We start from the raw sequence: 15,283 nt of genomic DNA, 5'->3' as shown, positions 1-15,283 counted from the left end.
AAAGACTTCAGGAGCCAGTGTATATGCATCTGTCCCTCCTGGCAGAGAAGGAAGGGCCATGGATAAATTCGGTAAGAGGCTCTACCAAAACGCTATGTTAGCAAATAGAGCTAGTAATTATGCTTTTCATTTTTCTTTTTATTTAAAGCATCTCCTTACCACCATGGCTTCCTTCGAGAAGTATCTTCCTTCAAGAAAACATCCATCTTTTCACTCCTGCTTGTCGTCTCTATTCCAACTTCGTAAGTTTATGGTTAGGTCCATATATGACACCTTTGAACTTACATCCAGAGCGACAGCTATGTCGGTGGCTATGCGCCGTTTGGCCTGGCTTCGGGTATCCGAGCTTGATGTTAACCATCAAGATCGGTTAGCCAACGCCCCATGCCTAGGGGATGAGCTCTTTGGGGATTCCATGGACTCTACCACCCAAAAGCTCTCGGCTCATGAGACGCGCTGGGATACCCTGCTCAAGAATAAAAAGAAGCCTCCTCCACCAAGACCATACAGGCAGCAATCGGCTTATCAACGCCGTTTCACAGCCCGTCCATTGCCTACCACTGCTCAACAACCTCGACGTCAGAGGCAACAGCAACGTCAGCCTCCCCGACAGCAGCAACAGCAGCAACCTGCGAAACAACCTCCTCAGCAGAAGTCACAGCCCTTTTGACTTCATTCTCCGCAGTATAGCCAGTATCCCTGTTCCTGTTCTCCTGCCTCAACCAATAGGAGGTCGACTTTCTCTGTTCTTCAGCCGGTGGGAAGTAATCACTTCGGACCAATGGGTCCTCAACATCATCCGCCACGGCTACTCTCTCAACTTTCAGACTCTCCCACCTCAAAGCCTGCCAAAAGAGTCTGCTTTGAACAGTTCTCAATCAGCCCTCCTTATTCAGGAGGTCCAATCCCTCCTCCTTCTGAACGCTATAGAGGAAGTTCCTCTAGATCAAAAGGGGCAGGGATTCTACTCCCGTTACTTTCTAGTTCCCAAAAAGACAGGAGATCTTCGACCCATCCTGGACCTTCGCGATCTCAACATTCATCTAGTAAAAGAAAAATTCAAGATGCTTTCTTTAGCCATACTTTATCCCCTTCTAAATCAAAACGACTGGCTATGCTCCCTCGATCTCAAAGAGGCTTACACTCACATACCGATCAATGTAACCTCAAGACCATATCTCCGATTCATGATCAATCATTGTCATTACCAGTACAAGGTGCTGCCCTTCGGTCTCGCCTCATCTCCAAGGGTATTCACCAAATGTCTCATTGTGGTGGCGGCCTTTCTGCGCTCTCACCACCTGCAGGTATTTCCTTACCTGGACGATTGGTTGATCAAAGACACTTCTGCCCAAGCGGTCCTTCTGGCCACCAACCAAACCATCCAGTTTCTGCAACTTCTGGGATTCGAGATCAATCTACCCAAATCTCATATCATTCCCACTCAGAGACTTCAATTCATTGGAGCGATCCTAGACACACTCCTCATGAGAGCTTTCCTGCCATCCAATCGGCTTCAGACCCTTCAGTCTCTATGTCACCAGGTACTTCCTCTGCCGTCCATCTCAGCAAGACAAATGATGGTGCTCTTGGGACACATGGCATCCACAGTTCATGTCACACCTCATGCCCGTCTTCACCTGCGCACTCCTCAATGGACCCTTGCGACCCAGTGGTCCCAAGCGTCGGACTCTTGCTCACGACACATATCTGTGACATCATCTCTTCGTCAGTCTCTGCAATGGTGGTTGGTATCCTCAAATCTATCCAGAGGTCTTCTGTTCCATCAGCCTCCTCATCAACTAGTCATCACCACCGACGCCTCTCTGTATGCATGGGGAGCTCACTTGAACGAGTTCCAGACTCAGGGTCTTTGGTCAGCCCAGGAAAAGAAGCATCAAATCAATTTCCTGGAACTCAGAGCGATGTTTTACGCCCTCAAGGCCTTTCAACACCTTCTCTTTCCTCAGGTCCTTCTGTTGTGCACAGACAATCAGGTTGCGATGTACTACATCAACAAACAGGGTGGGACAGGCTCTCGCCTTTTATGCCAGGAAGCCCAAAAGATCTGGAATTGGGCCATAGACCATCATCTCTTCCTGAAAGCTATTTACATTCAGGGGAAACAGAATTCATTAGCGGACAAACTCAGCAGAATTCTCCAGCCTCACGAGTGGACACTCGACCCTGTAACTCTACAGTCTATCTTCACTCAATGGGGCACTCCTCAGATAGACCTCTTTGCAGCTCCTCACAATCACCAGCTGCCCCGTTTCTGCTCAAGACTTTACTCTCCTCACCGTCTCACAGCAGATGCTTTTCTCCTCGACTGGTCGAATCTGTTCCTGTACGCCTTCCCTCCTCTACCTCTCATGTTGAGAACCTTGTTCAAGCTCAAGAGGGAACGAGCCACCATGATTCTGATTGCTCCGAGGTGGCCCAGGCAACATTGGTTCTCCCTTCTACTTCAACTCAGTTCCAGGGAACCTTTTCTTCTTCCTCTGTTTCCTTCTCTGCTTACGCAACAGCAGGGAACCCTTCTGCATCCCAACCTCCAGTCTCTACACCTGATGGCTTGGTATCTCTCGGGCTGAACTCGACTGATACTCTTTTGTCTCAGCCCGTTCGTTCCATTCTGGATGCCTCCAGGAAACCAGCCACTCTACAATGTTACCATCAAAAGTGGACGAGGTTTTCTTCCTGGTGTCTTCTTCATCACCTTGATCCCACTTCCCTAGCGGTGGAGACGTTGTTGGATTATCTTCTTTCTTTGTCTGATTCTGGCCTGAAGTCCTCTTCCATCAGGGTCCACCTCAGTGCCATTGCAGCTTTTCATGAGCCAGTCCATGGAAAACTTCTTTCAGCTCATCCCCTGGTATCCAGGTTCATGCGTGGGCTTTTCAATGTGAAACCACCTCTTAAAGCCCCTCCGGTTATCTGGGATCTCAATGTGGTTCTTTCCGCTTTAATGAAACCTCCATTTGAACCTTTAGCTACCTCTCCTTTCAAATTTCTCACTTGGAAGGTACTTTTTCTTATTGCCATTACCTCTGCCAGGAGGGTCAGTGAGCTTCATGCACTGGTTGCAGATCCACCTTTTACGGTTTTTCACCATGACAAGGTGGTTCTGCGTACACATCCAAAGTTTCTCCCCAAGGTTGTTTCTGAATTTCATCTCAACCAATCTATTGTTTTACCTGTTTTCTTTCCAAAACCTCATTCTCATTCTGGGGAACAAGCTCTGCATACTTTGGATTGTAAAAGGGCTCTTGCTTACTATCTGGAGCGTACGAAACCCCACAGATCAGTTCCCCAACTCTTTCTGTCCTTTGATCCGAATAAATTGGGACGTCCTGTTTCTAAACGTACGTTGTCTAATTGGCTTGCAGCGTGCATTTCATTCTGTTATGCTCAGACCGGACTGACACTGGAAGGTTCTGTCACAGCCCATAAAGTCAGAGCAATGGCAGCATCTGTAGCTTTCCTCCGTTCCACTCCTATTGAGGAAATCTGCAAGGCTGCTACTTGGTCCTCAGTTCACACTTTTACATCTCATTATTGTCTGGATACATTCTCCAGAAGGGATGGTCACTTCGGCCAATCTGTTTTGCAAAATTTGTTTTCCTAATGGCCAACCTTCCCTCCATCCCTCTTTTTGTTAGCTTGGAGGTCACCCATCAGTCAAGAATAGCTGCCTGCTTGTCCTGGGATAAAGCACAGTTACTTACCGTAACAGGTGTTATCCAGGGACAGCAGGCAGATATTCTTGCGTCCCACCCACCTCCCCGGGTTGGCTTCTTAGCTGGCTTATACTAACTGAGGGACCGCGCGCCTCTGTCGGGCGGGAAGGCACTCGCGCGTGCGCGGTGCGGCCGAGCTAGAACTTTCTAAAAGTTCTTAGAGTGAGATCACTCTAAAATTGTCCGTACCGGGGCTCCGTCGGTGCCGTCACCCATCAGTCAAGAATATCTGCCTGCTGTCCCTGGATAACACCTGTTACGGTAAGTAACTGTGCTATACCAAGTTTGATTGAAATTGCTCCATGCGTTTCTGAGTTATGCTGGAACATACATACACACATCTGATTTTATGTATACAGTATATAGATTTTTTTAAAAAGATGAAACGTGAATGTTTCATTATATTACTAATGACAGTTTCTTTTTTCTTTTGTAGCCTTGTCTTCTGCATCTGCAGTGGTGTTATGTACCTGCCTCTTTGTAATAATCCTGAATAATGCTAAGGAATACCCCAGTCAGGAGACAGATTTAATTACTGCATTTGGAGAGAGCTTTTTCTTCGCCATCTTTTCCTTTGTTGTGTCGGTCTTTGCAGCAATATTAAGTTTCCGCGCAGGAAGGACATTGAGAAGACCATCCTCTGTGAGAAATGTAAGACCAAAACGAGAAGAAAGTGCTCCACTTCTAGAAGAATATGAGGGCATTGCTGAGATACAAGAACATGGGTGAATGATATATTGATGGGCGAAGAGATTTGCAGAACAACAGTATGCTATCTATAATGTTTAAAAAGTAAAAGTACGTTTTCCCTAAGTGCTTTTCAATGAATATCCATAAGCTGATATGGTATTTAAACAATTTATATCTTTATATTCAGCTTAGCAGTTTTCTAAATTTATGTTTACAAGTGCCACTTTGTCTCAGGATAATTAAAGGGGAAATGCCATTAACCACAAAAATGATAACAAAAATCCTTGCCCTCCTTCTGAGAATCTCTGTTAAAGTAGTAATTTTGTAGTGTCTAATTTGAAACATTTAGTATTCAAAGGAAGCAATGGAATTATGACAGAAAAAAAAGGACAACCATCTCAAGTTTCCTAAAGCTCTCTTCCAAAGTTCAGTGCAGATTGTCACAATTCTTAGAGCACTAAAGCTGCTTACAGTTTTGGTGCACTGATGTACTGTATTTTGTAAAGGATGACCCTATGGGAATGGATGGCAAGAGATACTGAAAAAGGGCATGGTTTAAGCAGAGAAATAGCTGTGTTCTCTAAGGATAAGCAGCCACGATATTCTCACATGTGGGTGACATAGAACCTAGTACGGACATTACCAAGTGCACTGTCACTTTAAATCTTTTAGTGCCCATACTGTGTGAATGCGTGTGTGCCAGTGCCTTCCCACCCAACATCAGCTTTCAAACCATCAGTTTGGTGCTCAGAAGCTGCGTCTTCCATTTTTTCTTCAGTACATCAAACATTTGCCCCTCCCCCCTTTTTTTTTTTTTCCTTCCTGTATTATTTGTTGTGGTTTTTTTTTTTTTTTTAATCGTATTGTAGTATTTTATCTGACTGGTTCCACCTTGAGCCCTTTTTACCTCCTGGGAGCATCGACCATTTTCAGCATCCTAGTTACTCAACCAACCCAGGCCATTGAACCCTTTCACTTAGCGTCAGCCGTTTTCCCCTCCATGCAAAAGAGGATACCGAGTGGCTTTAAGAAATGTTCTCAATGTAATTGAACATTAAAAAAGGCAAGAAAAATGTCTAATTTTCCAGAAAAGGTTTTATTTTGTAAATATTCGTCCCAGCAAGAATCTTAGTTTCAGCATGCAATTGCTGTTTCTTTGAGTCTCACATTCTTGTTCTCCAATTGCTACTGTCTGTGTCTCTGGATTTCACACTTGTGTTCGCCACTTTGAACGACTTCCTTCACTGAGATTCTCATGCACATTTATCCATACCTCTGATTCCTTAATTTCATACTCCACTCTTTTTGGTCAAATAGGATTGCTCTTAAAAAAAAAAATCATGAGATTTTATTTGTTATTGGTATACTTATTTGTTTTTTGCTTATTTTAGTATCTGGCTAGGCTGCCCTTATTTTGCATTTTGGCTGATTCAACAATCTTACCATTGTGCATTTTGGCAGTATTGAGGTATTGTCTTTTGTATTAACATGTTTCAAGTTCATTAAGGATATCTGAGTTTATAGCCTGTCCATATGCATAAATTGTAAAATATATAAATACTTGGAAAAAATGGACAATAAGATTTGTCAAGGTTTTTAAATTTTTATTTTTCATTTTTTTATTTTGTGCCTCCAGTTCTTAATTCTTTTTATGTTTTATTCTTAATGGTTCTAATCAACTACAGAGTAGTCCTCATTATTTGTTTATTAAATATTTGTTTTGCATCATTGTTTTTAGCTGTATTAGATTAATTATATATTGTGTGGAATAATTTTTATATTTACATTTATATGCTTATATTTTATATGTTCTTGTATAAAAGTTTTATTTGAATTCTCATTTTGTAGTGTCCCCTGAGGAAGGCATAATTACATGTTGAACCTAGAATCCTTGTACTGCGTGCCATGGAATGCGAGGGAAGGGGGCTGGAGTTTCAGGCCTCGCCTCCTCCAGGCTGGGGAGCCTATTTGGGTCCAGGAAGTGGGCAGGAAATACCTCCCTGTGCCAGTTTTTGGTGGAGATGCAAAACGCAAGGACATCTGACATCCACCACTTCCGCATCTCACGACTGGTTACTGTGCAGTAGGACACTCCAGATTGACTAAGGCCATAGCTAAGCTTTATCCTATGGCACCAGAATTGCAGCAGCTATTTGAGCAGCCGAAGGTGGATTCAGCAGTAGCTCACATGACCAAACATACTGCCCTCCTGAGTGCAGGAGGAGTGATGCTGATTTTCAGGATCACAGAGTGGATATGGTCTTGTAGAAGCTTTTTGAAGTGGCTTCTTCGAGTATTAAGAAACCTGCTGTTTCCTTTGTGGTGCATGCCTGTCACATGAGATTGCGCCGGGATACTTCAGCAGAAGAAGACATCTTCCTCCACCTGAAGCTCGAAGTGGTGGATTATGTTATAGATGCTTTATGTGACCTGGGCAAGGTTTTGGTTTATGCTGTCAGCTCGCAGAATGTTCTGGATTCACCACTATGCTGGAGATTCGGTCTCCAAGGCAGCTCTCAGCAGACTCTCTTAAAGGTCATGCTTTTTGGAAAAGAGTTAGATGACCTTATGGCTAGTATGGTGGACCATCATCCTAAGTCCCTTTCATATAACAAGCCTCAACATGCCCCGGGAGGAAATTGCAGCATTTTTCGTCCCTCATGCAGGTTTCACCACAATTCCACAGGCTTGTCTGCCCAGATATATTCCCAGAACTACAGACGATGCTATAGCCAGCAGGCTTCGGGTTCTTGCACCAGCCCCACCTCCAATGAGTCCCAGTGATACCAGGGCCTCAGCCGTGCTTCCTCACACTGAAGGCCGGTTGTCAGAGTTCCTCCAGGAGTGGGAACAGATCTCCTCAGACCAATGGGTGCTGAACATCATACAGGAATTCTGAGATAGACGTTTTGTGTTTCCCACTGGATTTATTTCTGGTCTCTCCTATGGGAAGGCCAGAGAAGGTGCTAAAGGTCAGGGCAAAACTGCAGCATCTCTTGGACATTTCAAGTTTCAAGTTTATTCATTATTTGATTAATCGCCTATCATAATTACTAAGCGATTTACATATACAGAAAATACATGATAAAATATTAACAATAATATAATAAAAATATAAAAATCATATTTAAAAAAAACTAGACAAATTTAAACAGGAAACATTGGGATAGAAGGGGAAGAAATACAATTTATAATAGGAAAGGAGGGACCGATAAGGGTAAAAACACAAAAGGACAGGGAAAACAAAATAGAGCCAGTTCCTGAAAATGAATCGGGCTCAGACAGATATACTTCATTGTCCCAAAGCAAAGCGCAGAAGACTGGAAGCCCATCCTGGATCTCAAGTTGGCCAATGCCTTCCTGCAGATTCTGGACGGTGCATTCAGTCATCACAGCAGTGGCTCCGGAATAATTTCTTGCATCTCTGGATCTGACAGATATCTTCATATCCCTATGTTCCAGGGACATCGGAAGTACTTGAAATTTCATGTTCTCCAACAGCATTTCCAGTTTACAACCCTCCCTTTGGGTTGGTGACAGCCCCCTGCACCTTCACCACAGTGATGGTGGTGGTGGTGGTGGCAGTGGTGCATTTCCGCAGGCTGGTGGTCCAAGTTCATCCCTATCTGGATGACTGGTTGATCAGAACTATCCAAACTGGAGTGTGAGCAATTAATGAACTCTGTGGTGTCTCTTCTGCAGCGCCTGGGCTGGATTGTCAATTTCAAGAAAAGCCTGTTGACGCCCTCCTAGATGATGGAATATCTGGGAGTTTGGTTTGACATGCTCCAAAGACATGTGTTTCTTCCCAAGCCACACATGCTGAAGCTACCAAACCAAAAAGGGATATCTTTGCACTCCTGAGTCCCACTGTTTGCCAGTATCTTTGAGTACTAGGATCCATGGTGGCCCCTCTGGAGGTTGTGCCCTGGGCCAGGGTGCTCATGCAACCTCTCCCAACAGTCCCTCCTGTCTCAGTGGTTCCCCCAGCAGCATCCCCTTCAGATGCCACTGCCTTGGACGAAGTCAGCACGGAGAAGCCTGTGCTAGTGGATACAGGGAGAGGCTCTTGGGAGGAGCATGCCTCTTAGATTCAGATAGTGGATTACTCTCATGACAGATGTGAATCTTTCAGGCTGGGGTGCTCATTGTGGAGATTGCTCCATCCAGGGCCAGTGGACGCTCAATCAGAAGGGCTGGTTGATCAATTGTGTAGAGCTTGAGTCATTCAGTTGGCGCTGAAAGCTCTCTAAAACACTCTAGACAGGAGAGCTGTAAGGGTGTTTTCTGACAATGCCACAGCAGTGGCGTCAGTGATTCAGCAAGGAGGCACCAGAAGTACTCCTCTGAGTTGGGAAACTCGGATGCTATTCCAGTGGGTGTATCTCCACCTTTAGGCTTTCTCCACAGCACATATAGCTGGCGTGGAAAATGTACAAGCAGACTTTCTCAGTCACAAGAACCTGTGTTCATTAAGGATATCTGAGCATTTAGTCTCACGGTGAGTCGTTTGGGCAGAGCAAAAATAGTCTTGATGGCTTCAGCCAAGAGCTCCAAAGTCAGGCGCTTCTCCAGTCGAAGTGCATAGCCAGGAAGCTTAGGTCTAGATGTGTTGGTTCAACCTTGGCCAACTCAGGAACTTATTTACTATTTCTGCCTTGACCCATGGTGGATCATCATCCATAGGATAGCAACTCATCCGGACCTGGTAATTCTGGTGGCCCTGGACTGGCCTTGCTGTCCGTGGTATACAGATCTGGCCTGTCTTCAAAGGGACGAGAAGCTCAGGACAGATAGGGAAAATGCTCGAGTACCTGATTTGTAACCTGTTTTGAGCTCCTCTGGGAGGATAGGCTAAAAAAAATTGAATAAATTGAAATTGAATAAATTAATCCACTTCCATCAATGTTGGACTCTTATAACAACAGATTAGTGGGTACTTTGAGGGCATCACTCAGGGCTATATGCCTTACGCTTGATCAGAAAACATTTTTATTTATAATCCGCTTAAAAAGCCTAAGCAGCTTACAATATAACATACATAATAATAAAAACAAGCTCAACTATCAAAGTAAACAGAATCAATGAAGTAGTCATATCCATTTTGACCTTAATCCTTAAACCTTCAAACAACCCACCAAGAGAGTCTCCGTTCAACTCCCTCCAAAAGACCCTTTTTCACCAAGAACTCTCAGCCCTTCTCTAGCTAAATACAAAAGAATCTGCTGCTCTGCAGGAGAAGGGCCAGGGGTTCTACTCAAAGTATTTCCTGATAATAAAAAAGACCAGAGGTCGTCAGCCAATTCTAGACCTCCAGGGCCTCAACAAATACTTGCTGAAGGAGAAGTTTCACATGGTCTCTCTGGACCCCTTCGATCCTGGAAAAAGGTGATTGGCTTTTCTGTCTAGATTTCAGATGCCTACACTCATATATTCATCGTACCTGCTCACAGAAAGTATCTTCAAGTTTCAAGTTTTATTTTATCTTGATGAATCACTTATTTACTTTACTAAGCGATTTACAAATTTAAAAAAGGTATAAGCATATACCTATTTAGTCATTAAATATAATGGGTTTAACTGACAGACTTACAGACTAACAGATACATAATAAGAAGGGCAGAACTACAATTGTATTTATTAGAATATAAGAGAAGACATGAATGGAAAGAACAATAGGGAGGAGGGGAGAGTAAAAAATAAAAAAGGACTAAAATGAACTTTAAGCATAGTTAAAAATTAAAAGCGTCTTTAAAAAGAAAACTCTTCAGATTGCCTTTAAAGTGACTTAAGTCATTTTCTTCTCTTATATATTGAGACAAGGTATTCCATAGTTGCGGAGCCATTACTGAGAACTTTTGCATTAGATCTCTATATTTCTAATACAAAGTCTTGCCCTTTGGACTGGCTTCAGCCATGTGTCTTCATGAAATGCCTAGTGGTAGTGTCAACAACCCTTCACACCTGGGGGTTTAATGTGTTATCCTACTTAGATGACTGTTGGATCAAGGCTTCATCCTTGCAAACATCTCAACATGCCATCAGTTCAACAATTTTTTTCCTAGAGCTGCTTAGGTTTGCATCAACTCCCAAAAGTCACATCTGCCCCCTTCTCAGACGCTGGAGTTCATAGGGGCTCTCCTGGATACTACTCAAGGTTGAGCTTTTCTACCAAAGCAGAGTAGGCAGCCTCATTTACCTATGTTAAATAGTCTCCTCCCTGCTGCATTTTAGATGTTATGCCTTCTCAGTCACATGGTGTTCAAGGTACGTGTCACTTCATTAACATGTCTTCACCTCAGAGTTTCATAATAGACCCCGTCGATTCAGTGGTCTCAAGCCACAGGACAATGCAAGTTACCTTGGACCTCTGTCACTCTCTCCAGTAATGGATGATTCCTCACAATCTTACTTGGTTTTCCCTTCCAGCCATCCCCCTCCACAGCCATCACAAATTTCTAACCAAATATGCCTCAAAGTTAGAATGGTGTGCTTATATAGATGGCTTCAACACTCAAGGAGCATGGTCTGGCCATGAATATACCCGTCATATCAATATTCTTGAACTGCAAGCAATAGGCAATGCTCTAAGAACATTCCAGAACCATCTAATAAATAAACTGAGTCTAAACTGTCTAATAAATTGAGTGCTCTCGGGATGGGCCCCAAAGTTACAGGCTGGGTCAAGAACTGGTTAAGTGAAAGGCAACAGAGGGTAGTGGTCAATGGAAATTGCTCTGAGGAAAGGGATGTTACCAGTGGTGTGCCTCAAGGTTCTCTTTTTAACATTTTTATAAGCGATACTACTGAAGGGCTGTCAGGTGAGATTACCTCTTTATGGATGACTAGTGTTTTAGCCTGTTACATTTGTTACAGTAACAGGTGCTAGAATAGCCCTACCTAAACCCTGACCCCACCCATGACCCTCCATCTGGCCTCCTGGACCCCCATTAATTACCTGAGGTGGCAGCAGTGGTCTTGACGTACCAACCCCTCCTCCCTCAATGCCCCAAAGCAGCAGCGGTCCTACCATTTCCATCTCTCCCTTTCCCCCTTTCACACCCTCTACCGTCTCTCTCTGACCCTGTTGTAACCCTTTTGCCATCTTTCCCTTTCCTGTCCCCTCTGTCATTCCCCAAGGCCATCTCTCTCTCTCCTGCTCCCTCCATCCTCCCTAGTCTATCTCTCCCTGCCCCCCTTGTAGCCCCTCTATCCTTCTCATCCATCTCCCAAATCTGACATCTCTCCCTCCCTTACACCATCCCTGAGTCTCTCTCTCTCCTTTCCTCATTTCACTCCAACATCTCTCCCTTCTCCCACTCTCTCCCCCCCGAATCCGGCATCTCCTGCCTCTGCGAAGCTCTCCCTTTCTCTTTACTCTTCGGATCACCTCTACACAGCTACTCTATTTAATCTACATAACATCCTTGCTTGAAAGCTGCTATATACAGAGACAGGGCACCTCTTCCCCTTCGGGGCCTCGCTCAGCCTTTAGTCTACAAATTATTACAGCTTACTCTCAAGCCAAATGGAAGTACCAGAGCACATACTCGAACAGTCACAACCCCGCTTCACCTTCCGTGGCTCTCACGCTCCAATTTTTTAATCCTCCGTTCCTGCTCTAGTCCTCCTTTTACCATCTTCCCCATTCCTGTTCCCTCCGTCGAGGTAGCGAGATTTTGGATCCGGCCCTCTCTGCCGCTCCCGTTCCCGGGATATAATGCTGTTACTCTTACACCCTCGGGCCACCTCAGCAGATGCTTCCCTGCTCGGCGGTGACTTTTATACCCTCAGGCTGGATAGCTGTACATCCCCGTTGAAGCATAAGGCTTACTTGGTTCTTTAGCGAAGTTTATTTTTAAGTTCAAAGCCGCCGCCGCGGCTCCTCTCTCGATCCCTGCCTGCATCAGAAGCCTTCTCCGATGCAGGTGCAGCTCGAGAGAGGAGTCGCCGCGGCGGCTTTGAACTTAAAAATAAACGTCAGCTATGAAATGTAAGGGAGACGGAGACGGCAAGACCGCATATCACCTGCGAGAAAGGGACCATTGTATGTGCGCATGTGCACTCCTGCCGGCCACAGACATACGGATCACGGAACACGCAGGTAGGAGTGCGCATGCATGCTTAGCGTTTTATTATAGTAGATACCAAAATTGGCAATAGAGTAGATACCAAAATCGGCAATAGAGTAGATACCAAAATCGGCAATAGAGTTATTAATACCCTGGATAGTATTAATAACATGAAGAAAATCTAATGGAGCTTGAAGAATGATCTGAAATTTGGCAGCTAAAATTTAATGCTAAGAAATGCAAGGTCAAGCATTTAGCCTGCAAAATCCCGAAGGAACGGTACAGTTTAAGGGGTGAAGAACTTGTGTATGACAGAAGAGAGAGACTTGGGTGTGATTGTATTTGATGATCTTAAGGTGGCCAAACAGGTTGAAAAGGTGACAGTGACAGCTAGAAGGATGCTAGGGTGCATAGGAAGAGGTGTGGCCAATAAGAAAAGAGATATTGATGCCCCTGTGTAAGACTGGTGAGACCTCATTTAGAATATTGTGTACAATTCTGGAGACTGCACCTTCAAAAAGATATAAAAAGGATGGAGTTGGTCCAGAGGAAGACTACTAAAATGGTGTGTGGTCTTCATTATAAGGCGAATGGGGACAGACTTAAAGATCTCAATATGTATACTTTGGATGAAAGGCAGGAGAGGGGATATATAATAAAGATGTTTAAATACCTATGTGGTGTAAATGCACACGAGTTGAGTCTCGTATTTGAACGGAAGCTCTGGAATGAGAGGGCATAGGATAAAGTTAAGAGGTGATAGGCTCAGGAGTAATCTAAGGAAATACTTTTTACAGAAAGGGTGGTAGATGTGTGGAATAGTCTCCTGGAAGAGGTGTCGGAGATAGACTGTCTGAATTCAAGAAAGCATGGTATAGGCACGTGGGATATCTTAGTGAGAAGAAGAGATAGTGGTTACTGTGGATGGGCAGACTGGATGAGCCATTTGGCCTTTATCTGCCATTATGTTTCTATCGCCTCCAACATATAACATAAGAACATAAGCAATTCCTCCACTGGGTCAGACCCGAGGTCCATCGGGCCCAGCAGTCCGCTCACGCGGCGGCCCAACAGGTCCAGGACCTGTGCAGTAGCCCTCTATCTATATCCCTCTATCCCTTTTTCCAGCAGGAAATTGTCCAATCCTTTCTTGAACTCCAGTACCGTACTCTGTCCTATTACGTCCTCTGGAAGCGCATTCCAGGTGTCCACCACACGCTGGGTAAAGAAAAACTTCCTAGCATTTGTTTTGAATCTGTCTCCTTCCAACTTTTCTGAATGCCCTCTTGTTGTTTTATGTTTTGAAAGTTTGAAAAATCTGTCTCTTTCTACTCTCTCTATGCCCTTCATGATCTTGTAGGTCTCTATCATGTCTCCTTTGAGTCTCCGCTTTTCCAGGGAGAAGAGCCCCAATCTCTCCAATCTTTCAGTGTATGAAAGGTTTTCCATGCCCTTAATCATTCGTGTCGCTCTCCTCTGGACCCTCTCAAGTATTGCCATATCCTTCTTAAGGTACGGTGACCACTACTGAACAAAGTACTCCAGGTGCGGGTGCACCATTGCCCGATACAACGGCAGAATGATTTCTCTCATTCTGGTCGTAATACTCTTCTTAAAAATACCCAACATTCTGTTTGCCTTCTTCGCGGCTGCTGCACATTGTGCTGTTGACTTCATTGTTGTGTCCACCAGTACACCCAAATCTCTTTCAAGGTTACTTCCCTCTAATACTAATCCCCCCATTTGGTAGCTGAACATCGGGTTCTTTCTCCCTATATGAATGACCTTGCATTTCCCTACATTGAAGTTCATCTGCCATTTATTCGCCCACTCCTCCAGTTTGTTTAGGTCCCTTTTTAGGTCCTCACACTCTTCTGCATTTCTAACCCTTCTACAGAGTTTAGTGTCATCCGCAAATTTGATAACTTCACACTTCGTCCCCGTTTCCAGGTCATTTATAAATACATTGAACAGCAGCGGTCCGAGTACAGACCCCTGCAGAACTCCGCTCGTGACTTTCCTCCAGCCTGAGTAGTGACCCTTCACTCCAACCCTCTGTCTTCTGCCTGCCAACCAGTGTTTGACCCATCTGTGCACGTCCCCTTCCACCCCGTGGTTCCACAGCTTCCTAAGTAGCCGCTCATGGGGTACCTTGTCAAAGGCCTTTTTGAAGTCGAGGTAAATGATGTCTACGGGTTCCCCTTTGTCCAACTGACTGTTTACCCCCTCAAAGAAGTGCAGTAAGTTTGTTTGGCACGATCTTCCCTTGCAGAAGCCATGTTGGCTCGCTTTCATCAGCCCATTTTTTTCGATGTGCTCACAGATGCTGTCCTTTATCAGTGCTTCTACCATCTTGCCCGGAACCGATGTCAAACTTACCGGCCTATAGTTTTCTGGGTCTCCTCTTGACCCCTTTTTAAAGATAGGTGTAACATTTGCTATCTTCCAGTCCTCCAGGATCTCTCCAGTTTTCAAGGATAGGTTGCAAATTCGTTGGAGTATTTCCGCTATCTCATTTCTTAGTTCTTTTAGTACCCTAGGGTGGATACCATCCGGGCCTGGCGATTTGTCGCTTTTCAATCTATCTATCTGTTGGAGGACATCCTCATGGCTCACCTTTGTTGTTGACAGTTTTTCTTCTTGGTCTCCATGGAAGATCACGTCGGGTTCTGGTACACTGGATGTGTCCTCGCTTGTGAAGACTGACGAGAAAAATTTGTTTAACCTGTCGGCTACCTCTTTTTCCTCTTTTATCACTCCCTTTCTGTCTCCATCATCCAA

General features: G+C 44.6%; 1 protein-coding gene across 2 annotated transcripts in view; it reads left to right on the top strand.

The window, feature by feature from the left end:
* The window catches only part of LOC117364152 (transmembrane protein 127-like), a 145,806-nt gene that overhangs the window by 79,946 nt on the left and 50,577 nt on the right, over nucleotides 1–15,283 (top strand). The window contains exon 3 of one of the 2 annotated variants that reach the window (XM_033953062.1): nucleotides 4,177–4,391. In XM_033953062.1, the coding sequence (XP_033808953.1) occupies nucleotides 4,177–4,391 (215 nt within the window). Of the gene's footprint in view, nucleotides 1–4,176; nucleotides 4,539–15,283 lie in introns of both variants that reach the window. The other variant, XM_033953072.1, reaches the window with a different exon arrangement.

This window comes from Geotrypetes seraphini, chromosome 1 (assembly GCF_902459505.1).
Source record: "Geotrypetes seraphini chromosome 1, aGeoSer1.1, whole genome shotgun sequence".
Lineage (NCBI taxonomy): Eukaryota > Metazoa > Chordata > Amphibia > Gymnophiona > Dermophiidae > Geotrypetes > Geotrypetes seraphini.
This window is presented reverse-complemented; position numbering and strand designations above follow the sequence as displayed.